The following is a 26,958-nucleotide window of genomic DNA, read 5'->3' on the forward strand; positions in this document are numbered from 1 at the left end:
GACTGCAAACAAAGTGTTAAATCAGGGGTCATTTATTTGCATTTGTCCATGTGAAAGCATTTTACAAAACATCCACATGTCACAATATGCCCCCCAAATGCTCAAACTCATCGCAGCAAGTGACACTAAACCAAAGGTCAAGACACTTCATTGACTTTTCAAAAATCCAGCTTGGAAGTTAGATGCTAGTTTATGAGGAAGTCAGTCGCATCGAAGAGTAACAAACAGTGATGCTTCCGAAATGTCAAAACAGTCGGTTTGTAGTTGTACCCGGCAAAGAGATGGGGAAGGCAGCTTCAAGTGATATGAGTTTGGGGCATTTCACATACTCAAATGTATCAGTGCAATTTTTTTTTTATATTTCATCCCTCACACAAAATAATATCCTTATTTACATTTTTACCTTATTAACAATCATTGTGGAAGACCTGCAGAATATGTACACTTGGTGCTATAAACACAGTTTGAGTAACAAATATACACAGATGAAATTAAAACTCTGTAATACACGCAGCAATATTAGGTCATGTGACTGAAACGAGCATGTGACTATCTGAGTATCCCCCTTTTCTCCGTCGTCATGATTAATCCATCCAATAATGTTCTAGGCAGCTTTGAGCTGCAGCCTTTATCAGCTGACTCTCAAAATGATAGTTACGTACACCCTAGAGTGGCCGCCGGTCAATCGCAGAGTGGGTTAACCATCTTCACTTAAGGGGGCTTCCGAAACCCTCCTCATCTCTATTTGATCACGACTCGAGCAATAAGCAGTCCTCATTGTTACTGGCAGGTAGCATGAGCTGCTGCTCATAGTATAGACTCTTAGCGTAGTTGATTTCTTGGGAGATTTTGAGAGCCAGAGTTTCACTCTTTACATGGACCTGTGGAGTGAGTACAGAGAGAATTAGAGCATAAGAACAGAAACCTTATATCTGGAACTCGTGAATTTTGCACGGCTAAATGAGGTGACCAGAACAGAATCACTTCTAAGATGTTGGCGGGGAGATTTTTTAATAAAGCATGCGCCTTTCATGACATAAGCTGCAGTCAAGTCAGGTGGTTCACGTAGCTAGTTCACTAGTTTGTTTGCTCCGTGCGGTGAGATTTTGCAGATGCATTTTTGACTGTCCCATTCCAAAAAACATCTGAAAGTGTCATTCTCTGTAGTGTCACGGCACAAAGTCTTACCATGGGCTTTTGGTGGGAGGGGCCAGGAATGGCCACACCACTGCTGGTGCTTTCAGCCTTTTTGGTGAGCTGCACATAGACTTTGCCATGATCCTTAGACACCAGACTGTGATAGAGGTCATCATACTTGATCTCTAAGAAAATAGCTTCACGGTCCACATGGTCTCCAGGCTTCAGGAAGTAGACCACTTTGGAGGAAATGAGCACGCTGTAGCTGTCGATGGGCTCTACTGCGATGAAGCTGCCAAAAGAAAAGTGGATGACACGATGGGACAATGTGCTAAAGCTGTGCGTACGAAACCAGTCAACTCACGTACAATTCAGATTGGATGTTATCTGTGAGGTGGAAGAGTTGCTCTTGGCCGTCAGCTTGCAAGCCCGAGTAGCGAGGCAGAAGACCCTGAGGACCTTTGCAGCAGCGAGGTTTCCTGACACGGGACACGCTTAGCCTGCACAATACGAATCGCGGTTGGATAGAATGACGACAAAACACATTTGATTCTATCGTCCCCAAATTGTTATAACTCCTTCCATAAGCAAGCTGCGGCACGATAAAAGTCAAATGAATTGGAATGAACGTAAGGTAACGCAGGGTTAGCGATTCTACCCACCTGTGGTTACTGAGACTCGCCATGTCTCGGACCGTCTGTGCCGTCTCTGAAGCAAAGTCCAGCGCTCCGGCCACCGGTTTGGTCACAGTGCCGACAAGACCTTTGCCCAGGCCGGAGAAAAAGCCACTGACACCACCTTCCGTCTTGACCCCTTCCACAGTTGACGTTATGATACTCGTCATGCCACCGATGATACCTGAGAGAACAGAGAAAATCACTGCAACGCCTTTCTTTTGCATCACTGTTAAGCTTTTTAAATTCCTCAACATGAACAAAATCCATTTAGAGGTGAAAGAGTTCATATGGATTGCTAGTAAGCAACATGCTAACTTGATAACAAGCTAGCATGTTGCTTAACACTTCAGAATTCAGACGACAGCATGACTCAAATGTAACAGAGGTATACCATGAGCGAGTCCATGGATGCCCGCGACCAGGTGCTCGCCACTGGTGGCTCCGTGATATCTAATGTACTCTCGCTCCGTCTGGTGCCGGTTGTCCATAGTTTTTCCCAGCCCATCAGATAAAGTTCCTGCAAACTGCAATTTCATCCATTGTTTAATTTCTTTGGGTTTTTTTCAGCTTTGCGATTCCGGTATGAGCTCAACATCTAAAAGTGAAAAAAGCCAAGAGTTGCCCAAACTAAACAGCTGAGTGAATTTGTACTGTACCTTAGCAGCGGAGTTGGATACGCCGTGTGTCACGTTTCGTATAAGGCCGCCCACGTTGCCATACTTGATGAGCTCCGATACGCCTTCAGAAACATCATTGAGAAGTCCGATTGGATTTCCGAGGAAGTCCACGGAGCCCAGGATCTGGGCCGCCTGGCTGATCAGCTCCTTTATATAAAAAAAATATTCATTACACCGACAGGTCAAAAAGTTAGCATACTTTGCACATCTCTTACCTCTCTGAAATGCTTGAGAACATCATTGATGATGATCTCCTGGGTCTCATAAGGGTGCACTCGAGTGAACGGGTACATGTTGACAACAGCATCTTCGAAGCGAACCAATGGGAAGCCCAAGGTACCTTTTAAAGCCTGCCGCAAAAAAGTGCAGAACAGACTCAATTTTTGCAAAAGCAAATGAGTTACAGTAGTATATAAATGTGTCCATCATCAAATGCAGTTGGAATAAAGACAACTCTCACAGTTTTGCTCAAGTCAGCAAAGAAGTCAGACAAACAACAGACAAAAACAATATTTTGCATCATTTAGTAGCAGCTGAGAAGATTTTAAAAAATGGAAAATTACCTTCAGATCAGCAGGCAGCTTGTGAGAGGTGAGGACACTGAGCTTGACCTGAGGCAGGCTGATCTTCAGGTTCTCAAAGTAGTAGCGTTTGGGTGGTCCAGCATCCTGATTGGGCCTCTCATGAAGGTTTTCATCCAATTTCTCCAGTTCTACATCAATTACATGGATCATTTTACCAGTCGATATACACACACAAACATTTTACTGTAGTCACTTTTCCAAGTGATGGCACCAAATGCAAGTAGTGCTTTGCCCGTATTAATGCACAATCCGTTCGTGATTATTGGAGGTGGGCAGTTCATCTTAGAGTCTCATTTTCAATCATTAATGTATCAAGATCAATTTGTGAAAGAGACAGTTGACCAACCTGCTTCTGTCTGCCCGTAACCAAAAAAGCTGAGCAGTTTGAGCAACAACTTTTCTTCAATGATGACTGTGAATCGTCCAGCTGTAACCATGAGATGCTGCAGACACAAAGTTACATCATCATAAAAGAAAGGCTGCAGAGAGAATTACGATATTTTTGCCCATCTATGAAATGCGACACATTTTTTTTTTATGCAGAGAGTCAAGATAGTGTTTTTGCTACTGACCTTGAAGATATCAGTCAGCAGCAGACTGCTCGTAACTTTGACCGAGTTCACCTGCAAGGACGGACCGCTCTCGCTCACAATACCATCTGCGGAGCTCGGGGTCACACACAGCACCACTGGCTGTGTGGTTCCTAGAAGCTGGTTGTCCACCTGATAACCAAAAGAATACCAACACTCAAACAATCTGTCGCGGCCTGCCTGATTTCACACACTTCCTGACACAAATCTCTTTCGACTGTGAGCGAACTGGATCTTACCTGAATGTTGTGAATGCTCAATTCCAACACCTCATTGGCAGCGGTACGTGTGAAGTGGACATCGATACCGGACAGTGTGGCGAACACGAGCTCTTCTGGAACTTTGTTGACCAGAGATACGCCGATACCTTCCTCCAAATTGACTATCACCTAGTATGAATGATGTCACGGGACGTCAGGTTCATATTTATAAGTACATACGAGTGAGACACGATAGTATGCGATAATGACAGCCCTTCGATCTTGATGATCTGAGGTTGCATGCGTGTCTGTCAATGTTCTTACCTCAAGCTCCTGTTCTATTTCTTTCTTTTTTAAATCCTCTTTGTTCTTGTCCGGCTCAGCACTTGGTGACTTGTGGATCAGTCTCCTTTGGTTGAAGTCACTTATCTATTGATGAAAAGAGAAAGAAGGTGAAACAGCGTGGTGTGAACAGAAAGCTAGAATATAGTTACAATCAAAACACACAAGCAGGTCTGGTTCTCACCTGTAGAACACGTGTGGGTCCGTCTGGCAAAACCTGAACAGACAATACGCCGGAACCAGGCCTCATCTTTTGGTTGATAAACTGCTGTTCAGGACCAGGCTCTAGAAGTCCAGAATCTGGTCCCAACACCACCTCTGCTCCATCGTACAGGCCTCCAATACCACCCCTTACCTGAAAGGGGGAAAACAAATCGTCAATAACTGGCTATCATTTTGCAATTACACTTAAAAAGATTGCTGATGGCCTATTTAGCAAATTGATCTTTTTCTGGGGTTGTTGGCTCCCCTACATTTTTCCTGCGGAGTTCCTCAAGGTTCAGTCTTGGAGCCCATCATTTTCATGCTTGACATGCTCTCACTCAGAGAATAGTTTGTTTTTCATGATAAAATTGATAAATATATATATTCAATACATACAAGATAATATATGTAATGAAATTTGAACATAAATGCTTGGTTAAAAAAAGAGAGGGAAAGAAGGTTGATGTTTTTACCTGTACTACTAGCCGGGGAAGGCCACAGGTCAGCATGCATGAGCTGAAATACCATGTTTGGGTTGTGCTGCGACGAGGGTCAGGTCTCCTTAACATCAATGGCTCAAAACTGTTTTAAGACAGAAACAATTAAGAATGACATCTCTTCATACACATCTTCAACTAGCGCTAACCTGTTGTCAGTAACAGCCGCAAGTCCAGCAATGTCCAAAACCAAAGAGGAGTCCATTGGACGTGGTTGGGCGGGTTTGCTCTGAGGTGGTGAGGAGCCTTCATGACACAGCATACCAGTACCTGTCATCCTCCACAACTGGGAGCGCTTCCCAGGTTCCTGCCAAGGAAAAATTCACGTGTCCTTTTTGACTTTTATATATCATACAGGAGCTCAGTTAAGGAAGCATCGCTGCAATCCACATAAATACGTTTTGTGGAATTATGTTAATATACGATAATTACTTTTTACTCGACTCAAAATTAATACCTTCTTTTTCAAGATGACCCTCTGTGTCTTTGTGTCCACATCAAGCACCAGCTCAGCACGGGTTACCAGATGCTTCTTACCAACAGGCCTCCTAACCCCGCTCCTTCATCAAAGAATAACAATTACTTCTTATGTCTTTAACTTTTGATAGATAAAAGAAAAATACTTTATGTAAGGAGTCAGTACTGTGAGAAGGTGTGCGTGGCAGCGATGTAGATGAAATTCTCATAGTAGAGCTTGTTGTATTCTCGGAAGAAGTTCATGTCAGCTGTGACCTCTGAGGATCCGGCTCCCTTCACAGTCAGAGTCAGGTATGGCGGCAGTGTTTGCTCGTCACAGGCGTAGTCCAGTTCGGAGTCGGCCTTGACCTCAGTGTGCAGCTTGATGTCAACCACCCCATGCTGCCAGAATTGGATGGGAACCTGAAGAAACCCAAATTTGAGAGGATGAAGATCCATGTCAAACCATATTTGAAAATCCGATTTGGTATATATCTGAAACACCATCATGTTGACACTGATCAACATTTTAAGGCTGTCAAATGTTCTCCTTGAAGTTGATGTTATTTATGTGACGTAACACTCAATTGTTCACCTTGCTTCTATCGTACTTGCTCATACAAAAAGCTATGGAACAAAGCAAGAGCTTACCTCAGAGATGTTGTGGATACGGAAAGGAGGTGGCAGCTGATCAGTGTCAGTAAAGGAGATCTGGTAGGTTGCTCCCTTGATGGTGATCTCGGTCCGCAAGAAGAAGCAATTCCCCATGGTGTCCCTTTAAAAAACAAAATTCAAATAAAACACTTTATATCTGCATACACAAATTGAATACACTGTTTCCAGAGAAATTTCAGGATGAACCTAAAGTGTATTATAATGTTTGAGCTGTAAACCAAAATATTTCTCACCTCATGTTGACGTGGAAGGACTTGGGTTTGTTGACCTCAAAGCCTCCTGACCAGGTACATGTCGGGCTGTCCATTAGGCGCACACACAACAGTTGGTCATAGTCATTTCGGGGCCAATGAAAGACAACGCTGGAGCCTGGTAGAGTGGAGATGTAACCCTCTGGGTTGGCTGTACCCTGGGAATAAGGACAATAAAAAAAGGACTATTTATAATACAGTAGTACATTGGCCAACAAGCTGAATTCCTAACATAACAAACCTATGTTTATTTACTGAAACTAACTGAAACGCCATTAATCCATTCCTACACTTCAAAAAAAATTTCCTTGAAAGCTTGTTTTTCATAAAGTAAAACACCCAAAAGTCTGTAAGTGCTCCAAAGGTTTAAATGAAATCTCCAAGGACTGGAGATGTCTGTTTTATATAGGAATAACAGAAAGGCAAAAACGTCAGGAAATTCTTTACCTTTCCTCGAGCAAACTCTCTCTGGGCAAAGGCAAGTTTGTGTGAGGAGCTGTTATCCAACAAGTAGCGTGGGGCAAAAGTCACAATGTGAGTGTCTCTGTAGCGTCCTTTTCCATTGCGCACACTGATACCTATGTTGCAAAGAGAAACAATAAATTCATGATAAATTAGTATTCATAGTTTTTTTTAATGCATGTTTCCTAGGGACATCAGATTCAAAACCGGAGTATTGAAACATATGTATTTACCATCAATGTGTTTAATTATATTTAAGACAGAGTTACAACTGTAATTGATAAAGTGGGTCTACAACAACTTGCCAATATTGTAGATGAGTCCAGGTCTGTTACCCTGTTGGATAACTTTCACTGCCCTTACTCCACTCCCTCCATCCAAGGAGAAACCCTGGCACCAGCCTGGAACTCCATCTGGATGGATCCCCTTCCCAACACGCATAGTGCACCTGGGTTTAGGCGAAAGAAGGAAAATAATAATCAATGTGATAACTATGGTAGTAAAATATTTTGATGATTGATTGTTGTTCAAATGCGTCTTGAAATAACTGAAGCTTTTTGTCTCTTGTGACAAAGCAGTTAATGATGTTGAAATTATTTTTTCCCACAATTATTTATTATGAAGACATATGTGCACAATCCATACTTTAAAAGTATTTTGGGTGCATTTGATGTTTTAAAAAAAAAAAAAGACTCAATGAGCGGCAATTAAATAATGACGCTTGCTACTAAAACTGCATTTGTGTTTGTGTTATATTCATACATAAGCTGGTGTTTTGAAACAAACTTACATGGCGGGCTGTTCTTTGTCAGTGTAGCAGAAAAGTAAAGGACTGAGGCTTCGCGCCAATTCATGCTCATCAAACTGGCCTGCTGCATCCACTTTGCCATTGTCTTGTCTGAAAATTAATGGCAAACCTGAAAAAGGAAAAGAACTTGAGGAAATAAGCAAGTTTGCACATGACTGACTTTCTGGATGAATTAAAATCTTAACCTGTCTTGTTAACGAGCCAGTAGGGAGCAGAAATCAGGATTTTCAGAGCCCCGTGCGCCCGGAGGATGATTCGGATTGTCAGACAAAGAAGGCGCTTATTTGTGTCGTATAGTCTCATCCTAACAACGTAATTCTGAGTTCCGGGAGGAATGAGCAGCTCTTTGCACACAGGGAAGTTCTCTAACAGAACACCTAGAATACAGACAGCACGGGTATGAGAAAATAGACGACAGTAAATTGTTTTTCATCTCCTCTCTGACCTAGCTCCATGTTCTGTGAGGTGTCCACAGCATGAAGCACAGCTTCTTTTCCTGGTTTCAGTGTGCCTTTGATGGCTGTCCCCTTCACGTAGTAGTTGAGGTCACTGGGGAGCAGGTTGGCCAGCACCATGGTGGGCAACAGATAGATGATGTGACCTGGCTGTCGATAGATCTGATTTGTATTGGAGACCTTTTTGGCAGGTTGCTGGTCTGGGTAGTTTTCCTTTTTTATAACCACACAAAACCTTAAGAGGTGGAAAGAAATTAGTTGACATGAGTAAACCAAGAATAAGATAAAAAAACACAAAAGAAAAAGGTATGAGTCAATCAATCTACCTGAAGTTACGTTTGACAGTGTCATCAAAGTCTGCAGACTGGCAATCCCTCTTGCTGCTGCTGATCTCTCCAGGACGCTCCACAGTGGTCCAATGGATTGGAACTTTACAAAAAAATAAGCCCAATCCCTTAGGCCGTGCCTGGAGCCGCCATGACGTCAGGTGCAGGGGAACTGCCAAGGCCTGACCGGGCAAAATTGGAGGCAATACCACTGGTTCTGTTGACGAAGAAATAAGAGAATGAAGGACAATAAACAGAATACTTTAGAAAATGTAGTATGGTAAATGAAAAACGGAGCAGCGGTTGCATACTGTCAGGAGCAGAGGGGCTGTCAAGTCTGATCTCCATGGGAACATCAAGACGATTCTTCAAAATGAGAGCTGAGCGCACAGTTATAACCTTCCTGGCACTTCCCTCCATCGTGATGGAGAAGACCACTCGGACTGGAGGAAGTGCTGAGAACTGAGCAGAAGTAGAGATTTTCACAACATGTGAGAGCACACATAGGTATGGCCATAAAATTTGAACAAATACAATACAATGACCACTCGTCAATATAAAAATAGACATTCAAAGCAATGTCAATCACAAACAATAACTAAAGCAGCAGTCAGTTAGTGATACACAAAGTTACTCAGTGACCAAACATTGCACTTACGTAGACATGTGGATGAATAATGTTAGTCCTGCTGATAGGACTGCCAACCTGTGGAAGTGCATGGGGGTGGGGCAGGAGTTAGGGTTTTCAATTTAAGAAGAAAATGTTCCAGCTAGACTTGATTCCGAGGCAATAATGTTTGCTTACAATGTTGGAGGCGTTGTTCCTGTCCGGACCTGCGTACCGGAAGAAGATTCCCACTTTGTCCACAGACACAGGCTTGACTTGTTCCCATCCACACACTCGGACAAGCAGTTGGTGCAGCTTCAGCTCATGAGTGTGCCTGCATAAAGAAATAATGACAACCTGTAAATGAAATGGACACCCACGTGGCAGGGGCTGAAAACTGCTAACGATTGCAGCCAAACGTTTTCATGACTATATTAATAGCGTGTCAATATTAACTACCGACTATATTCAAGGTGTCAATCTACTACGACTGGCTTTCAATTTTAAGGATATCTGACTTTGTGTTTCCTTTGTATTTAGTATTTACACTGCCTGCCTATCCTCCCCCTCCACCTAAAATCAGCAGGTTAATTGATTTTGGGGTATTTTATGATTTTTTTTCTGTAATTATTTTCTACATTCGCCCCCACCCATTACAGCAGTGTATTAAAAAAAAAATCATTCATGTTCAGATATTTTATGTGGAAATTACATTTTTTTTGTTTGTACTTTAATTTACATTTTAAGATAAATGTATCAGTAATAAAAAAAATTGCAGTAAATAGAAGGTTCAAATATTGCCTGAAATGTACCTATGGCGAAGTTTCTCTCGTGCTTCAAACTCAAACGGAATCTCTTCACCGGGGAACACCTCTCGCCACTGACTGACATTGTGGCTATCATCATTGCCAGGACCGTGGATGTCTCCAATAGAGTCAGCACTACTGCTGTGAGACAGTGCCACTCTGAAAGAAACGCATCAAGAACTTCAGCTGGGGATTAGTCTTCTCTCCGTGGCAGTTCTGGGACATACTGGAGCTCAAATTACAGCCTCCAAAAACAAATTGAGTCACATTTCATTGTTTCATTCACTTGGAGTAGTTCCACCAACCTTGTAGGGGTTGTAGTCAGCGTGGCAAACCAGATAGTGCATCCTGTATGGTTGCGCAGAGCATATGGCACAAATGGCTGCCTCTTCTTGGAAAGTTTTACGACTGTTGTAAACAAAAATGGCATTTGCATTACATGAAGGGAAAATGTGTACATTCAAGTATTGTTTGTAGTGATCTGGGTCACTAAACTGTCAAGTGTACCATTGGAGTCAGTTTGCTGATCAAAGCTGGTCAACCTGGCGGTGCTACGAGTTCTAAGGTGGGAAAGGGGAGCACCTAGGAAAAGACAGACAGGTGAGATGATCAAAGATAAACATCATCCATCCATTTTCTTCATTGCTTATCTTCATTGGGGTTAGGTTATATCCTAGGGACAATTTGGAGCATTCCGTGAAGAATTCTTGGGAGAATGCGGGAGGAAATACACTAATAAAACCTACACAAGCAAGATTTAAAAAAAAAAAGAAAAAAAAATGTTTTGTCCTTTTAATTTAATTGCATTTGAACTCACTTGGTCCAAAGCTGGGCGGGTCAACTGAGGAGCCTATCCAGGACAAGGTGGGTGAAGACTGACTACTTTGTTCTTCCTTGTTACAGTAGTCTGCTATCCAGGAGGTCTTGGTTGTGTTGTACTGTTCTGTATCAACCAAATAAATAAAACAAATTACAACATGGTTGTGCAAGTCAAATAATCCGTTTTAATTATCAGTAAGCTATTGCTTTGACTCACCCAAGAGAACAGAGGTGATGTTGACATCGAGTCGCTGCTTGGCTTTAACAGCCATCTTGAGACGGAGAGGATGCAATCGGCTTGCTTCTTGCTTTTGCCAGGACAGGAAGCAGGGCCAGGGCTCAATGAAGGGCTCCCAGCCTGTCACACACAACAGATGAGCCATTTGATGTTAGCCCACAATTCATATTTAAATAGTCCATAGAACATACAGCTGCACTGTAACTCTAAAATGTTGACTAAAATAACTTTCATTCAGACTTGTTAGAATATTTTTCAAAGATTTGGTCAAAAATTTATTCAATCTGAAATTCTTCTTGTGTGTTTGCTTTGAAAAAAAACAAAAAACGATCCAATGTAATTACCTGACAGTTCTCTGTTGTAATAGTCTCCTGAAAGACTAAAGCTGGCAGTGCCTTCCTGGGAGGAACCAATGCGCTGCAAAACGTTAAGCCCTGTAATATCAAACGGCATTCAGGTGACAATTTGCACTTGAAGCCTTTTCATTATTCCATTGCTTTTCAAAATTGTATGTGATGTGCAACATACACTTAATGATTTTTTTATTATCCTAAAATATCAATCTGTCCATTTTATGTAGCAGATGTGATTTATGGCCTATCCCACCTGAATTTGGATTACGGGCAGTCACCAGTCAATCTGGATTTAGATCTAATTAAATTGAATGTTCTTATAATGGACGCTTAAGCACCTGGAGAAAAATTGCAAACTCCACATGACTGCAAGACAGACACGCTACTACTCAACAATCTCGTATCTTAAGACTTACTGGAGAAGGTGAGCTCAGCAAGTGGTATGTCACAATCCAAACAGTCATCAATGAAACAAATGCAGATGCTCTCTGCCTTTACTTCTACACCAGACAGAGCAGCAGCCTGGCTGGAAGAACCAGAGTCAGTTCTGGAACGATCTTTGGACCGGCCTGCAATATTGTCAGCATTCTCTAGCAGCCAAGTTGCAGCAAGATCCAGGTGACCTAGAAGACACAAAATCTATTTTTTAGCCTAAACACTGCTGGAGCAAGTTTAGCGAATGTCTCAGAGGTTAAATTCACCTTTACAAAGGAGAAGGGCCTTTTTACAATCTTCTTTCCTGAACCCAAGATCTTGTAAATGAATCAGCTGTCCTTCTGTGGAAACAAAACACATTTTCAAAATGACATACAGAAATTTGTTCGCAGTTTAAACATTCCACCAACCGATTAATTACAAATTGAGCGAACCATATTCACACCAATAATTATATTATTATAATTATTGTAGCAGTTTAAAAAAAGGTGAACTGAAACGCTATTTTGCATACCTATGTGGGCAACATTTTTCTTCTTGTGAGAGTCTTTAGGTGTATCAAGAGGCACTGTGTCACAAGCTGGTGGAGGATTTACAGTAGGGATGGATTTGGCTATGGCCAAGAACAGCTGAATGTCATTGTAAGATAGTCGGATGTCCAGAACAGGAAACTGGATCTGCGAGATCACAAACCAATTGTTATGCCAACAGAACTAAATCGTTAGATTCTGCAAAGTTGAAACTTAATTCCTGACCTCCAGCAAGGGAGGGATGTCCTCCACGCTGAAGGCATCAAGTAGACCTGAGCTACTTTGGTACGTGGGGCTGCCACACAGCTCTACCTGAACGTTGACTGGATCAACTATGGACAATGCAGTCTCCTGTTCATTGCCAAGACGGCATGAGAACACCTGAAAGTAGAGCTCAGAATAAACAAACTCTCTAAACATGGAAAAAAAAAAAATCATGTTGTACACTTTCAACTATTCAAAGGAGGGATTACCTCTATGCCGGCAAGGCTTCCAGAGAAGGGCCTGTCCAACAGACGAGGTTTGTAGGTGAGAACAGTGGTACCCTTAAGAATGATGGCGTTGGTATCCAGGCAGCTTGAGTCCTCTACGATGACAAATTCAGTGCCTGGAGAGAGAGAGAGAGAGAGAGAGAGAGGGAGAGAGAGAGAGAGAGAGAGAGCGAGAGAGAGAGAGAGACAGAAAGAGAGGGATTTTTGTTTTCCCCAAATCAATGACTATACAATATGAGGATGAATATAATTTTGGTGCCCAGGATCATGCAATTGTATTTTGCTGAAATGCAGATTTGGGCTCCATCTTTCATCAAGTAGTAAATATTACCACGTCAATGACTGACCTGTAACATTGACCTTAACCTCCAGGCAGCGATTGTTGGTAACGGGCACTGTGGACCTTTTGGTAACCACGCCACTCTTGACCCTCTTTGGTATGACAGCTCCAGTTGCGAGGGAATTAATATTTGTTTCCAGGTCAACGTTGACGTTATTTGGACACTGAGGATTCTCAGCACCGACTGTCGACTTTTTTACTGGCAACTGCAGGAATTCCTGCACAAGTCGCAGCCAGGCAAAGATGAGGAAGACTCTTAGGTTGTTCAAGACAACTGTGAAACAGGACGACTCTCGTGTTGATCTGTAACAACATGACATGTTAGAACACCAAAAAAACATGTCTTCAGTTCAGATTTATTTAGATTAGCGTAATGTACCTGTAATGAAGTTCGAGTTGCAGAGAAGCTTGGTTTGTGCCAGTTTTAGAAGGCTGGAGAATGCAGTCGAATACATTGTGTCTGGTCCCGTCGGGACCACCAGTGCTCTCGTATTGCCCAGTGCTCCGAGTGTCATATGCAAGTAGTGAGTGAGAGACCAGATTGACTGATTTGGAGTCATTGGAGAACTTTTCAAAAAGCAGCTTGGATTTCATGAAGTTAAATCTGAAATAATTAACAAAGGCAACCAAATATGGCTTTAAAAAAAGGGAGGGGGTTGCTTCAACGACTTCCAAAGCCTAAAAGGTGGTCATTAATAAGAAATTAGCATTATTTACATAGCTAAATTGAAGATTTGCATGCATTCATAACAGTTGTACAGCACCAAAGCTCTGAAAAATTAAGTAGGTCAATAATTCAAAACGAGCAATAAATAGAACTGTAAAGAATAACCTTGCTAGTGAGCGTTGGTGCGATTTGTCTATGAGCTCCAGACTGACATCCATCATATCCACCAGGATTGACAAGTTGGTGAAGACATCTCCACTTAACACCGTCTGAGGAGAAACACCATCTATGATTAGTTCCGTCATGTTCATTCTGCATTAAGATAACCTTTATTATGTGACAAAATAGTAAATAAATAGTCATCTGACAAAAAGTTCCCTTGGACACTGACAGTTTGTTGACACTTCAGGTATGTCATCATGAAAAAATACTTTTGTGCATATGAACCTTGTTGATTGGTGTGGATGTGTGTCTGCTGTCTTACATATGTACTGGGGTCCTGCAGGTTGAAAGGTCGCAGAAATTCTTCAACGGGCTCGCCGAGATTGTTTTCCAGCAGCCCTCGAATCAGCTGGTAGTGTTCTGGATCTAGTGAGCACTGTACTGATGACAGGCTACCGTAGATAGTCATATCGGGAACTGCGTGGCTCAGCTCACTTCAAATAACAAGTAACCCAAGCACGGGTTCAAAATATTAGTTATCGTTCAGGATTTGGTCAAACCTTTACAACGGTTTGCTAAGTGGCAATCACCTGTCCAGGTTGCGTTCAACTTTAAGCTGGAGGCGACAGCAGTCTTTCAGCAGATTTCCTCCCATCCGACGTACACAGTAGGATGGGAAAATAACATCTGAGATTTCAGAGGCATTACAACCTCGGTCACATGTTTGGCAGAGCAGATGCTCGGCAGCAAAAATATCCATCTGCTGCAGGTCCAGAGCAATGCAATCCAAAAGACACACATGGGCTTCTGAAGACAAAAAAAAAAAACATTTCAAGTTTTGTCTGATTTGTCCTGAGAAAGGCAATAACGCCAAAACTAACTAAATTAAAGTGCTTTCTTCCAAACTAACCAGGGATGCTTACCTGAAGCGATGGGGCTACTACCCTTCTCCTCAGCTCCTTCAGGCTGTGCGGTGCCATGAGTCCAGGTGGTGGCACTGCTGGGGGAGCTTTGTTGTCCTTTTTGCTCATAAGACCATGCAGCCGCATTTTGTGTAGGCTCCTTTTTCAAAATGAAACAACAGTCATGGTGAAAACTGAGTTATAAAGTTGTGCGTCAATAACTTAAAGTAGGTCAAATCCAAAACCCAAATGGAAAATTGATATTGAAATTTAGTTCAAATAAAACTATAGTAGTCCCCAAAGAGTGGACATTTTTGCTTTCATGACACACTTGTTAATTTGAAAGACACACGCGCGCTCAAACGGGATGCAGATAAAGATGTCAGATTTATTATTGAAACAACCATATGTAGGGGTCAGTCAAGAGTTAGAATTGCTTGGATAAACGATTGAGGACTAACTCACCAGAGACGGGAAAAAGGCATGTGCCATGGTCAGTTTCTCTACCTTGTCTCGGGCGGAGAAAGTGCCATGGGCCCCAGCGGGTAAGAAGCAGTTCTGCAGCCTCAGCTGGCCAAGATTTGCTACAATGACCCTTTTTGAAGTCGAGCTTTCTGGGATGATTATAACTGGGGCGCCAGCTTCGATATCTAGCAGAACTCTGGATGCCCGTTGTGGACGGTCCCGTATCTGCAAGAGATGTAAGATATGAAAGACAAGAGTCAGAAAGTTTTCAGTGTTTTTACTTCATCCACAGTAATCCGATTGATTGATCACAAAGAATTGGTGGGATGGATGACGGGTGATATACTTACAGCTTGGCCTTCCATCGCTGCCCTCTGTCTGCCGAGCACATCCTGTAACTGTGTGAAATGTTGTATGAAGGCCACCACCTCAGCCTGGAAGCGCTGCGTGTGGACATATTGCACTGAAGCCATCAGCAAAGAGACCTTGATGTCATATTCACGTTCCAGGTAAGGATCTGGCATACCATATCTGAAATAGAATTCAATGGTGATCAAACCCATCCAAGACAAATGAATTTAAGAACTGTATAAAGAAATGGTGCTACTGTGATATGTACTTTACCTGTGGATATTGAATATTAGAGCCTCCCCTCCATATGTGGTGAAACGTTCTCGGTAAAGTTCGCCATGTGGGGTCAGATCACTCAGGGACAAACTTCCCAAACTGCCTGTTAAAACCAGGTTACTCTCTAAAATGTAGAGGATATAAATACAATTCAATTATAATAATCAACCCACTAAAACAGGATTGGGAGTCTTTCAGTGAGTGAATCGTTAAAGGTTTTTCATACCCAACATTTCCAGATGTGCCGATAATTTGATCACACTGGCTCGCGCAAGCTCGTTGCCTTCTTTGTTCAATACAACAGACAAGGAATAAACCTGCAAATTCAAATGCATACTGTTAAGACATTTGAGTTGTGGGGGGGGTCTGCCCAGTCCAGTAGTATTAACAAACAGTGCTTTGGGGTAAGTAAAACGAAAAACAAAAAAACTAAAACTACATGTATAAATTCTTGCAGTGACTGATTCAAAAATGTTGATCCAATAAGTCTCAAAGGATGAAAATGTACACAAAAAAAAGAGGACAATTTAAAACAATTACTGTAGTTCAGTTTTTTCTCCCCCCCAAACGTGGCTGTGAACAGAAAGTGCCACCTCCTTTAACTAATAATTTGTTTCGCCTCATTTTGATTATATTTATTATATCACTCTTTTGTCTCACGTAATTTGTATATGAAGGTCAATTACGTGTACATAATTTCTATCGGCATACCTTAAGGTCCAATTTGGTGTTGACAACTTCGTTTGGGTCCTGCTCAATGATGTCTGACTCATCGAGAGGATGTCCTGGCACACACTGAGGGGAACTCGGAGGCACCTTCATTGCATGATTATTGGCCGTGGAACCGATTCCAAAAAAATCCAGGATGACCACCCAGGTCTGCAATGTGATTAACACGTCCAAGCAGTTAAAGTCGATATCGATGCTTCGCCCTACGCTGCCGTAGCGGCTTTTGAACTCTGGGTGATTTTGGTCAACCAGCAACACGTTGATGTGAACTAATGACTCATCAAATTCAGAGGTCGGCTGTGGGGAGGATGCGCGATGACTCGGGGAGGGTGGTGGAGTGCTGGGACAGTCTGGATCTTTCTTTGATTTGCGATGACCTGCTGAAGGAGTACCGGCATGCCTTTGGTAAAGTTGGAAGACATTCTGGGCCTCTTCCATGTGGGATGGAAGAGAGCGAGGCATAACTGGGTATAAGGCATTAGACGCAGATGGACAACTTTGAGAGAGGTACTCTTTTGTACTGAATGTCAAAGGCTTTGGCGCTCCACGGGACACCATGAGATGTTTATGCTCAGGGTTCTGCTCCAGGAGGTCCTCCATGAGCACTGAACGCAGGATTAGTTGGACTTCTAACAAATGTGGATGCTCTTTTGTGAAGTCGCCCACCAGGTCACGGAACTGGAGACTGATTAAGCCTTGGGAGCCCTGGGTAAGATCAGCGCTAAGCTGGACCTGCAATTCTGCGACGTGAACAGTTATTTTCAGCTGAGTAAATGCAGGAGAGTCAGAACTTGGCTTTTGAGACTGTAGGGGCAGTGGAGAGGAGAGGATTGAGTGTGATAAGCTGATGTAGGGAGGATCCTTTGCAAAGAGTCCTCCATGGGGGTCGGGAAAGCGGTGAGGTCTGGTGGAGGAAGGAGTTGGTGGCGGGGGTGTTGGTGGCTGACTGGGGTTGACATGTTGCTCCTCGATGAGAAATAAATTATCCAGTGTCTGGAGGACCTGTTCGTACACTGCCTTGCAAAGGAATACCTACAAGCAAAGAATCAAATAGAGATAATAAATGGAAGATATTTCATCAAAAGCAAAATTCTGTATTATTATCATTCTATATTTTCAAGGTGACCCATTCGCAACGGAATTCATCTAATAATATCAATAAAGCATTTGGATGATAATTAGTTCATACAATATATATTACCCATTTTATATTACACAAATAATTGATTTATAGACACTAAAATAAGATGATTCGTGAGATCCCTAACAGGTACAATATTTGATATAATAAATCATTGAGTATTTGAAGAGTGATTTATTGTTTCTAATGGATTAATATTCGACTGGTTAGACTGCTCACTCAAAACATGTAGTTCTCGATTTACAACTTGCAACCAAGCAATGGCGGAGCTAGAAGGGGGGCTGCGGGGGTATTGCCCCTCCGTGAAATACAAAAATTGACTTTTGGGGAAATTTGCAATTTTTTTCAGGATTTTTTTTTTCTTCCCACATTTACCCCAGTCCGCCATAGGGAACATATTTTGATTGATTGTCAGAATTTATTTATCAGGTGAAAACTCAATGCGTCTCAACTTACAATCAATCTGACTTCCAAACATTCTCTCAGAACCGATTGTGTTCGGAAGTTGACAACTCCCTTACGCATAAGATTGTCTGTCCAGTTAAGAAGTTTAATGACAATTCATTCCGAATGAACTACAATGGGACTGAGCACTATGTGAAACAAATCAAAGCTAGACCAGGCTTGCAGAACGGAATGTTGTCGAACTTCGACATACCACTGTTCTTTCTTTTCAAGAAGTATGTACCTGAACAGGTTTGACAAATTTTCCTTCAACTCTCAGCAATGCGGTGCTCTTGCATGGTTCTTTGGAGTTGAGCAAAGTATATATATCATCATTGATGGAGGCCTTCTCCAGCGTGAACTGTATGGTGGTGTCTTTCAATATATGGAAGGCTAGTAGGGGGAAAAAAATGATTAGTAAGATTACATTGAAGTTTTTCGTTTTAAAACTGTTACCTTTTCCTTGGCTGAGGTATTCAAAAAAGTCATGACGTGTGAACTGCGGTTCATCATGACTTCTAGTATGGGATGGTGAAATGCTGCCATTTTTCCCCGCTCTTTGCATCTTCTTCAAAACCAAAGGACTTGTGTTTAGTGAGTATAGCCGAATGTCCTTGACAAGAACTTGGAGTCTCTCCCCGTCAGAATGTTGGCCAGTGTTGAAATTCTGGATAGTTATGCTACCCAAGTGCCCTACCAGAAGTTCAGGGTGTCCAGGTTTGCGAGGAATGGACACGACTGGCGATTCAATGTTTACATTTAGGGTCAACTTGACAAAGAAAGTGTCTATGGTGGGTTCAGTTTCCTCCATGGAAATATCCTCTTCATCCTCCAATGGAAAAGACCAACTCTGTGTTCGACTTCTTCTCGAGGGAGTCTCAAAGAGTGAAAACATGCCACTGTACTCTGCTGTCTTGGTGGCAAGAACTGTTGACACTTTGGTTGCGGCACTTTTCAACATCGAGCGGAAATTGTCTTCCACCTCGTTAGCAGAAAGACTCAGCTCCGTCAAGAACTTGGCTGAGTGGTTGTAATGCAAAGATGCCATATGCAGATTTAAAGTGCAGTCCCCTTGGAAATTCTCTAGAAGGTGAAAATTCAGAGCTTCTGAAGGAGAAAGTTCTTTGTCAGCAAGCAAAGTTAGAACTTCATCAGTCGAGACGTCTTCTGCATTGCCGATGCTTACGACAAACTGGCTTCGACCTCCTTCCTGGGTCAAGTCTACTAACTGAATAGCTCCAAGTGACCCGTTAATGTCCATTCGACTGCCTAAGGAAACATTAACTTTGGTGCCGGTGATGCTGGCAGTGGCAATCTTCAAACCTTTCTTCTCAGCACCCAAGACGGCGCCCGTGGAGACAGTTCGAAGAAGAAGGAGGTTAAGTCGATGAATTTCAACAGTAAGCTCCTTGTTCTGGTCATATGTTGATTGAAAAGTTCCATCTTCTTCCTCAAGGTAGGGTTGTGTTGCAGGTTGCTGTGATGATGTCCAAGCGTTTTCTTCCTTTGGGAAAGATTTCTGAAGGAACTTAAGGAGTTCCACCATGGTCTCAGGGTTCAGAATGATGTCCAAGTTATTGACCTGCATACTTATCACCTGAAGGGAGCTATCCAAGTTCATGGAAGGGCAGTCTGAGCTCACAAACTGGTACTCGAGTTTAATTAGGGCCTCTTGATCCTTGAGAAAGGAACTGAGGGCTGCGATTTTATCTGTGCGCATACATGACTCAGTGAGGTGACTCGGTTGCTCTGAAGATCTGCTCTCATAGGACATCGGGGAAGATGGTTGGCTCTCTTGAAGACTGCCAGTGGGGATATCAAAACTGAGATTTTTATGAGATGACACTAGCAGGTCAAAGTCTGAGCCGTAGGTTTGTAGAGTGTCCACAAGAAGAAGACCATGGACAGTAAGCGAGACCTCTGCATCATAAGGACGCTTAACAAAATGGGCATTGGTGCCAAAGACCTTGAGAACAGATATGTAGCGACCATCGCTCTCCACCCCAAGCTGCATATAGTTTATTTTGAATTCAGCCAACAGTAGACGGGATTCTACCAAGACTTCCCTTGTGTGCTGCTCTAAAGTCATGACGCTTTGCGTCAAGTTCTTGGCTGAACCTTGGATCTTCCAAGAGCTGTCCTCTCTCTGAAAGATTTTCTCATGGCGAAGAGTAAGCGGGTCGGGAGACTTTGACGCCTTTTCTTGGCCTTCGTCGGAATTCCCATCTGGAGTGCTTAGTCTCGCCAGACAACTCCTCAAAGCTGTCATCTTCTCTAGGTTAATATGAACTTTCAGATCTGGGAGGGTTCCTGACAGCACAGCCCCTGGGAGCTGGGGATCTGACGTGTAGCGCAATCTCTGCTCTAGTTGTAACAACACATTAAATTTCTCCACCACGTGAGTCGGCCCTACTTCGCTCTCTTGAAGATTTTTCCAATTGTCCTTGTAGCGACCGACCATGATCTGCAGATCCTTGAAGGACAATGAATATCTTTCGTAAAGCTTTCTGCTATAGGCGTTTGTACTCTCAGGAGATCTGAGGCTGGGAAGTTCAGGACATTTTAGCCAGTCTTTCAAGGGCATGTCCATCTCAGGGGGAGACTCTGGTGGAGTGGCCAAGGGTGTTTGGTACTCCTCATCACTCAGATCTTCCCTTTCAGGTTGGGTAATTTTGCAGTCTTTGGAGTCATCTTCAAAGAACAGATATGCAAAAATGAAACTATTTAGAAATGAAATCAGAAGCAAGTTTAACAATGATATAGCGTAAAATAATTGATGGATTTACCTTGAGAGTTAGTAAGCAAAATCCTGCCTAAATCAACAATAACTAACATTGGATCTCCTGATTGGAAATCATCTGGGAAAATGACCTGCGGTGCGCAAATGTCCAGTTTCATAGTCCAACGTTTACTGTTTTCCTAGACAACATAAGGACAACAACTTTGAAATAATCTGTTTGTCTTTTGAGTCACAACCCTCGGCAGTGTTGCCAGACTTACAATAAATTCTCCAACAAGAAGCTGATCAATAGTTTGTCGGATTTCTGCCTTGGTCTGTCTTTTTAACTTGTCATATTGCCTCCTGGCAGCCTCTGCCACTTTCAGCTCTAACTCTGACTGATAGCCAAAACCTCGGGGGGTAAAACAAAATTGATTATTACATTATTCAATCACCATCATAAAAAAAAAAAAAAAAGAAGAAAGTATACATGTTGACATGTAGGTATCGCTGACTTACCAGAGGAATGAACTCGTCCTTTGTAGAAGAATTCAGTCACTTTTTTGATTGCTTGTGGGTTGTAGATTATGTTTAGTGGGCTCGTGTTCACTTCCAATCTTCTCTCAAACTTAGACCTTACAGGGTTACGCTCATAAAGCATTTCAAACACTGGAGAGGAAAAGCTCTCTGCATTTGAACTCCCTGGAAAGAAACACCCCCAAAAAAAACATTGAACTCACAATATAGAGTAAATAAATACTAAATGAGATGAAACCTAGGCTTTACCTGAATTGCTGCTGGGCTGCCCAGATGTCTGGTTAACAGAAATGACAACCTTGTCCTGCAAGACACAAAATCATGTCATGCACAAACATTGTACATTTTGAAACCCACCCAAATTGTTTTTCGGCCAAGTTTTCTCCATTAGCTTTTTTTTTTTTCACCGTTTTTGGAGACACCAGTACAGGGAAGACTGTGTCATGGGTGGTCAAGTCTCTGAGGAATAAACCACCCAGCTTTACAGACAGTAGAGAAGACTCCGAGCGAGGCAAAGACTCCACAACCACCTTCACCTCTGTGAAACAGTCATGACAGCACAGAGGTGATTATTTAATTGCTGTAGTTGCTCTAAGTTAGCACAAACCCGGCACAGAATAATTGGGGTCGCCACTTTACGTTTACATTTTTCTCTTACCTGAAACCTCCAGCTGGATGACTCCGCTTTCATGTGGTATTTTGTCTTTAGTGTCCTGATGGAAGAGTGTAATTCCACCTTTTTCCAGTAAAAACTCCAGCCGAGCAAACAGGTAATCTCTCCTGGTAAATGTGTTCAAAGTGTGGGAGTCCTCGAGTGGATCAAACAAGTCATCTGTTTCTGCTGGAGAACATAGAAGATCGGAATCAGCAGTCATGTTCAGTTTGCGATCACTTCTACGAGTGACGGATGCCGATGATCGTCATTCCCTTTATCAGTGGACATGGCCACAATGGCAGGTATAAAAAGCTCATGTCTCACCCAGAATATCCCAGGAGGATGGGCTTGGGAGAAGCGCCTCAGGGCATCTGTCAGGGTCCAGAGAATCTCCATACCAGCCCCCCCAGCCCGGAAACCACGACTGCAGGTACTGGATCATACCAGAGCTCCCACTCTTGGGGATGGATGGAGTGGGCGAACAGGGCAGGGGTTCACTAGTCGTCTCTCGTACATTCTGTGTGTAAAGAAAAAAAAATATAGAAAAAAAAAACGTCACGTATATTGTTATATTTGTGAATTCTTGTGTCAGTCGTATCATCTTAGTTTTACCTCAACAATCTCTTCCTGTTTTCGAAACCAGTCGTGGACGATTTCTCTGAGACTCTGGAGCTCTTCTAAGGTCTGCTCTTCTTCTACTCGCTCAATCTCACTCTAATTGATGACGACAGGTACATACAGAAAATATAAAGCACAGCTGAGTCACATCTTTCTAAAGTACAACACTCTCTTACAGTAGAATGCTAAATATTTACACTAATCAGACATTTTAGAGGACTGTCGGTTAAGGTGTAGTACCTCTTCTTGGGGGCTTAGTGGGACTCCTTTGAGTTTTCTGAAGTACAGGCTGGTGTAAGTCTGGGCATCTCGTGCCCGCTGGAGGGCAAAGGTCCAACTTCCCCGACGGCGCTGTTCCCTGATCTCACTTAGGTTTGCCTCAATGGCAAACAACCACCATTGTCTGCAGCTAGAAGAAAAAGTTAAATGTGTAAAGAAATCAGAATCTACTGTATATATTTGCACAGCTCCTTTTGTGCCAACGCTTTCTCGCACAGAGCCTCTGAGTCTTACTTTCCAGAAACGGAGCAGTTAGGCCTCCATTTTCTGTAAAGCATTTCCCTTTCCCGGCGGTATAGCTCTTTGAGGAATGCCATGACCTGTTGGTATTGAACCTGAGAAGACACACATTCAGATCATCACGTTTATGCTGACATTGCATTTTATATTTGTAGCACTATAACATTGAGAATATTTCAAAAACTAGTGTGCTGCAAATTGGGATTTTTGTAGATGTTCGCGTAAAGAGAGTACACCACATACAGCAGGGTAACGTAATGATGCCGACCTGAGATAAGTGTAGAGACATAGTCTCCAGCTGAACGTGGCCTTGAATCCGTGGAGTGTGTCGGAACCTCAGAGGCTCCTTGGAGGCATTTCTTCTGAGCAATACGGAGGCACACACTGGTTCGAAGATATACTGGTGCTCCCACGTCTTCATACATTGGGTCATAGCTTCCTGCACATTCCCAAAACATAAATTGTCACGTGGGGGGGAAGCGTATTCCATATGTGACTACGTATTATATCATTGCGAAAACTTCAAAACGATTTTCTTTCCTGCGTGGTTAAAGAGAACGCACAGATCTAAACACTCCAAACAGATACGTACGAGACAGTGTAAAGCTGCTTAGTAAATAAACGTTAATCCCTGGCATGGTGCCAAGCTAAATCAACGTCTGACAATTTCTAACCCTTTGCAATACCAAAACGTTTGTTGTGGATTCAAATAAAATCAGCGCAGTATATACACAAAATGTGTGTTTTGGTTTGAATCTGACCTGGATCTGATTCACCGGAAGATTTGCCAGCATTTCACATTCTGTATCCCAGTAGACTCTAAAATCTTCAATCTCCAGCTGCTTTTGTCGAAACGGAGTCCATGCCTATGAAAAAAAAGGGGGAGAGCCATTTACAAAACGTTGGAAAAGCAGTATAACGGCCGGATTGATAGCAAGCTTTGAAGTCAAACACTACTTGCCTTATCTTTGGAGGGATTCTGAGCAGAAATATTGTTGACACATACTCCAAAGGAGAAGGGCTTCTCTGGATTGCACGTGTCATCCTCAAATCTCAGGTGCACATCTTGGATGTTCAGCTAAACAAATAATCAGAAAAACAGAGTGGCCCAATTTAAAAAAAAAAAGAAACTCTCATTGTATATAATTTCTGCTGAAGTGCCAACAGCAGCTTGTGCCAGAAGTTTTTTTCTTTTTGTACAGATAACACTCAACACTGACATTTTTCACCACTGATCTCTATGCCAAAACCCATGAGGTTTTTTTTTTAATAAGTACATTTAAACTATAATGTATTACAAGTATCAAGTTTGATTTTGTATTGGTTTACTGTACCTCAATGTTTTCCACAATCCTTGTCACCACTGATGCAGTCACAGAGTACCAGTAAGACTCTCCTTTTTGTTCACACTCGCTCTAAAGGAAGAACAGAAAAAAATATACAGTAGATATATTCAACTAAATTAAGATACATTTCCGAATTTCTGAATATTCTCTACATTAAAAAAAAGGTTTGGAGAGAAAAAAAAATTAAACGAAAATCATCAAAATCTTTAATACTTTGAATTTGTCTTCAAGAGTCTTGAGGAGATATTTCTTGCGTTCCCTCTGCTCCTCTTTCTCCTTCTCATCGTCATACTCCCGCAAATGGGCAGGACCAATAATGAGGTTTAGCTGGGACATCGAGATGACCCAAGGGTCACTGTGAGGCCGATAGAAAGGGATCTGAAGCGTGATCTTTCCAATGAAGCCTAAAAGACAAGAAAGGTCACAGACAAGGAAAATATAAACTACACGTTTTTTCTTTAACATAAATGTCTATTGTATATTAATTACAGGTGATCGTGGAGCCCTCAAAAGCAACCCAAAAGAAAACACTATAATCCTCACCTGTTTTAACCTCAAAGGGCAGGTCAAACTCTTTGAGGGCATCTTTCCTCAGAGGTAAATTCTCCAATTCAACTGCACCTAAGAAGCGGGAATAAGCATCGTTCACATTTGCCATTTGGTTGAATACAAACTGCGATAGGCCTACACAGTACAGAGTAATTACCTTTGAGCAAGGCTATAGATAGTTGATCTGTGTTTAAGTTGCTGACATATTTCCCCAAATATGTGTTTAGCACCCAGGCGACAAGGCCTTCCAACATCCTGTTGATTCAGGGATGCCGCTCCTCCCAAAAACGTCGATGTAGACAAAATGACAGCTCTCAGGGGGAAGGGGCAAGATGTCTGACAAACGGAAAGATAAAGACATCAATATCAAATATGATCATGACTATTTGATTGAAAATACATTTATGACTGTTCAAACTACTGTAGCAGAACATAAGACAACATGTCCATAATGTTCGAGTTTCTTTGTTCAGCCAATAACACAAAGGACACACCAGAAGAACATACTTGTAGCGATGTATTGTTTGATTGCGATGAACTACTTTTCTGCTGCTTCATGAGGACCTTACGTTAAAACCCTGCAATCACAGCCTTTTTATTACAATCTTTTTTTAATATATATATATAGAATGTGGTCTTTACACCCTGAAGATGTCACCAGCCATTTACAAGAAATGGAACGTCCTAGTGTGACCTTGCACGGGGAACAACCCGAGGAAACATGTTGAAAAAGCCGCCAAAAAAACGAGTTCTTCGAGTTAGTTCTTATTTGCTCCGAGTCTTTAGTTAGCTCACTGTGACGCCGCATCGTAGCCTGTTCTGCTTACACCTTTCATTGGTAACAGGTAATGATGAATTAAATTAAAACGGTATTACGAACTCACCCCTGAGTGAATTTGTTACTTTCCATCAATTGCTCCTTCGCTGGTCCATATTGATGAATGCCAGTGTCAAGGAGCTGACAGAATTGTCGCTCACACAAGGGAGCACTAAAGTGACAAATAACACAACATGAAGACAAACAGATAACGACAAAGGAGGACAGGTTAAAAAATCAAAAAGCCGAGACAAACCAAACGCACAGAGATAAAAGGTAACTCCAAAGCCAAGGTGGCTGAGGGAAGGGCAAGGTTGCAGTCTGCACGTCAAAGCTAACTACCAAGCTAAAAGTAGCTTAAGAAGATAGTGTCCACCCTCAAATCATCTAACCATTGAGGCGGAAAAGTAAAACACTAAATATTACAAAACCAATACGTTTTCATAGAAAACACAGTTATTCTACACCAAATAAACACAGATCACATTATTTGAGGTTTGCGTCGCACCATTTATAACCATTGGACTTCCAACTTGTACTTCCTGTCACGTGATCAAAACAAACCTTCGTCGTTGTCTTCTTCTATGATGGAGTATGACTGACTTCTCACGCGTTTCAGTGAGCCTCAAATAAAATATATCAATTATACATATAAAAGTATACATACATTTAATGAATACCTTAACAGTGTATATAATATACTGTGGTAGAAGGGAGGAACTCCACAAAACAGTACACACATATATTTTTCTCTTGCACACATTAGTAACTTTTTGTCACATTTGAATTTAAGAACTGTTCGTTGTCATCAATATTTCGGAGCCATTTTCCTACATTCCAGCATAGTGTTAGTTAAAACTATGATTAAGGTTACAGTGGCTTCCAATAATATACTTTTTATGTAAATAATATAAAACCCACAAACATGACATGGTGATAATTATTTGACCTTTTCTGACAACTAGACAACAAGAGCATGACTCATTTTATGATTCACTCCAAAAGGCTGGCACCGGTTAGCACGTCCACCTCACAGTTAGTTGGGTGCCGGCTCGATTCCACCAAAGGCCTTCCGTATGGGGGTCGCCTTTTCCCCCCGTA

The 26,958-nt window shown here is 42.2% G+C and overlaps 1 protein-coding gene across 3 annotated transcripts; it reads right to left on the minus strand.

Annotated features, from left to right (window-relative positions):
* Nucleotides 1–16: 16 nt before the first annotated feature.
* On the minus strand, nt 17–26,440 carry vps13d (vacuolar protein sorting 13 homolog D). Of its 3 annotated transcripts, none has more exons than XM_085929052.1 (71): nt 26,422–26,440; nt 25,925–26,029; nt 25,198–25,376; nt 25,035–25,112; nt 24,705–24,895; nt 24,480–24,560; nt 24,107–24,223; nt 23,907–24,011; nt 23,414–23,584; nt 23,140–23,240; nt 22,867–23,035; nt 22,621–22,722; nt 22,333–22,525; nt 22,012–22,194; nt 21,761–21,891; nt 21,603–21,657; nt 21,336–21,518; nt 21,098–21,228; nt 20,884–21,016; nt 18,554–20,788; nt 18,342–18,490; nt 16,495–17,544; nt 16,010–16,100; nt 15,781–15,907; nt 15,507–15,687; nt 15,157–15,381; nt 14,713–14,851; nt 14,380–14,596; nt 14,112–14,283; nt 13,793–13,896; nt 13,340–13,564; nt 12,968–13,263; nt 12,603–12,736; nt 12,355–12,510; nt 12,114–12,276; nt 11,866–11,940; nt 11,581–11,787; nt 11,156–11,245; nt 10,791–10,931; nt 10,572–10,697; nt 10,262–10,336; nt 10,060–10,162; nt 9,761–9,913; nt 9,147–9,282; nt 9,000–9,047; nt 8,653–8,803; nt 8,342–8,558; nt 8,006–8,250; nt 7,746–7,937; nt 7,543–7,669; nt 7,058–7,200; nt 6,738–6,868; nt 6,273–6,448; nt 6,016–6,139; nt 5,552–5,787; nt 5,366–5,468; nt 5,058–5,215; nt 4,885–4,993; nt 4,392–4,562; nt 4,190–4,294; nt 3,905–4,054; nt 3,648–3,797; nt 3,422–3,518; nt 3,055–3,203; nt 2,707–2,841; nt 2,471–2,638; nt 2,206–2,338; nt 1,800–1,995; nt 1,506–1,637; nt 1,189–1,429; nt 17–881 (listed from the first exon to the last, which is right to left on the minus strand). In XM_085929052.1, exons 3-71 carry the CDS (start codon nt 25,292–25,294, stop codon nt 750–752), a joined length of 13,110 nt encoding a protein of 4,369 aa, XP_085785178.1. In that variant the 5' UTR covers nt 25,295–25,376; nt 25,925–26,029; nt 26,422–26,440; the 3' UTR covers nt 17–749. The 3 variants fall into 3 exon arrangements, with proteins under 3 accessions (XP_085785178.1, XP_085785188.1, XP_085785168.1); XM_085929062.1 differs by lacking the exon at nt 26,422–26,440 and adding an exon at nt 26,123–26,390 and having other exon boundaries at nt 15,199–15,381; XM_085929042.1 differs by lacking the exon at nt 26,422–26,440 and adding an exon at nt 26,123–26,390.
* Between the last annotated feature and the right edge of the window lie 518 nt (nt 26,441–26,958).

Source organism: Syngnathus leptorhynchus, chromosome 1 (assembly GCF_054491065.1).
Source record: "Syngnathus leptorhynchus isolate UIUO chromosome 1, UIUO_Slep, whole genome shotgun sequence".
Lineage (NCBI taxonomy): Eukaryota > Metazoa > Chordata > Actinopteri > Syngnathiformes > Syngnathidae > Syngnathus > Syngnathus leptorhynchus.

Coding starts and splice junctions, on each gene's coding strand:
- vps13d (XM_085929052.1), bottom strand. CDS start 25,294: ATGTTGGAAGGCCTTGTCGCCTGGGTGCTAAACACATATTTGGGGAAA. Junction 15,908..16,009: donor GGCACATCTGGAAATGTTGG/GTATGAAAAACC, acceptor TCTACATTTTAG/AGAGTAACCTGGTTTTAACA. Junction 7,201..7,542: donor GACAAAGAACAGCCCGCCAT/GTAAGTTTGTTT, acceptor GCCTAAACCCAG/GTGCACTATGCGTGTTGGGA.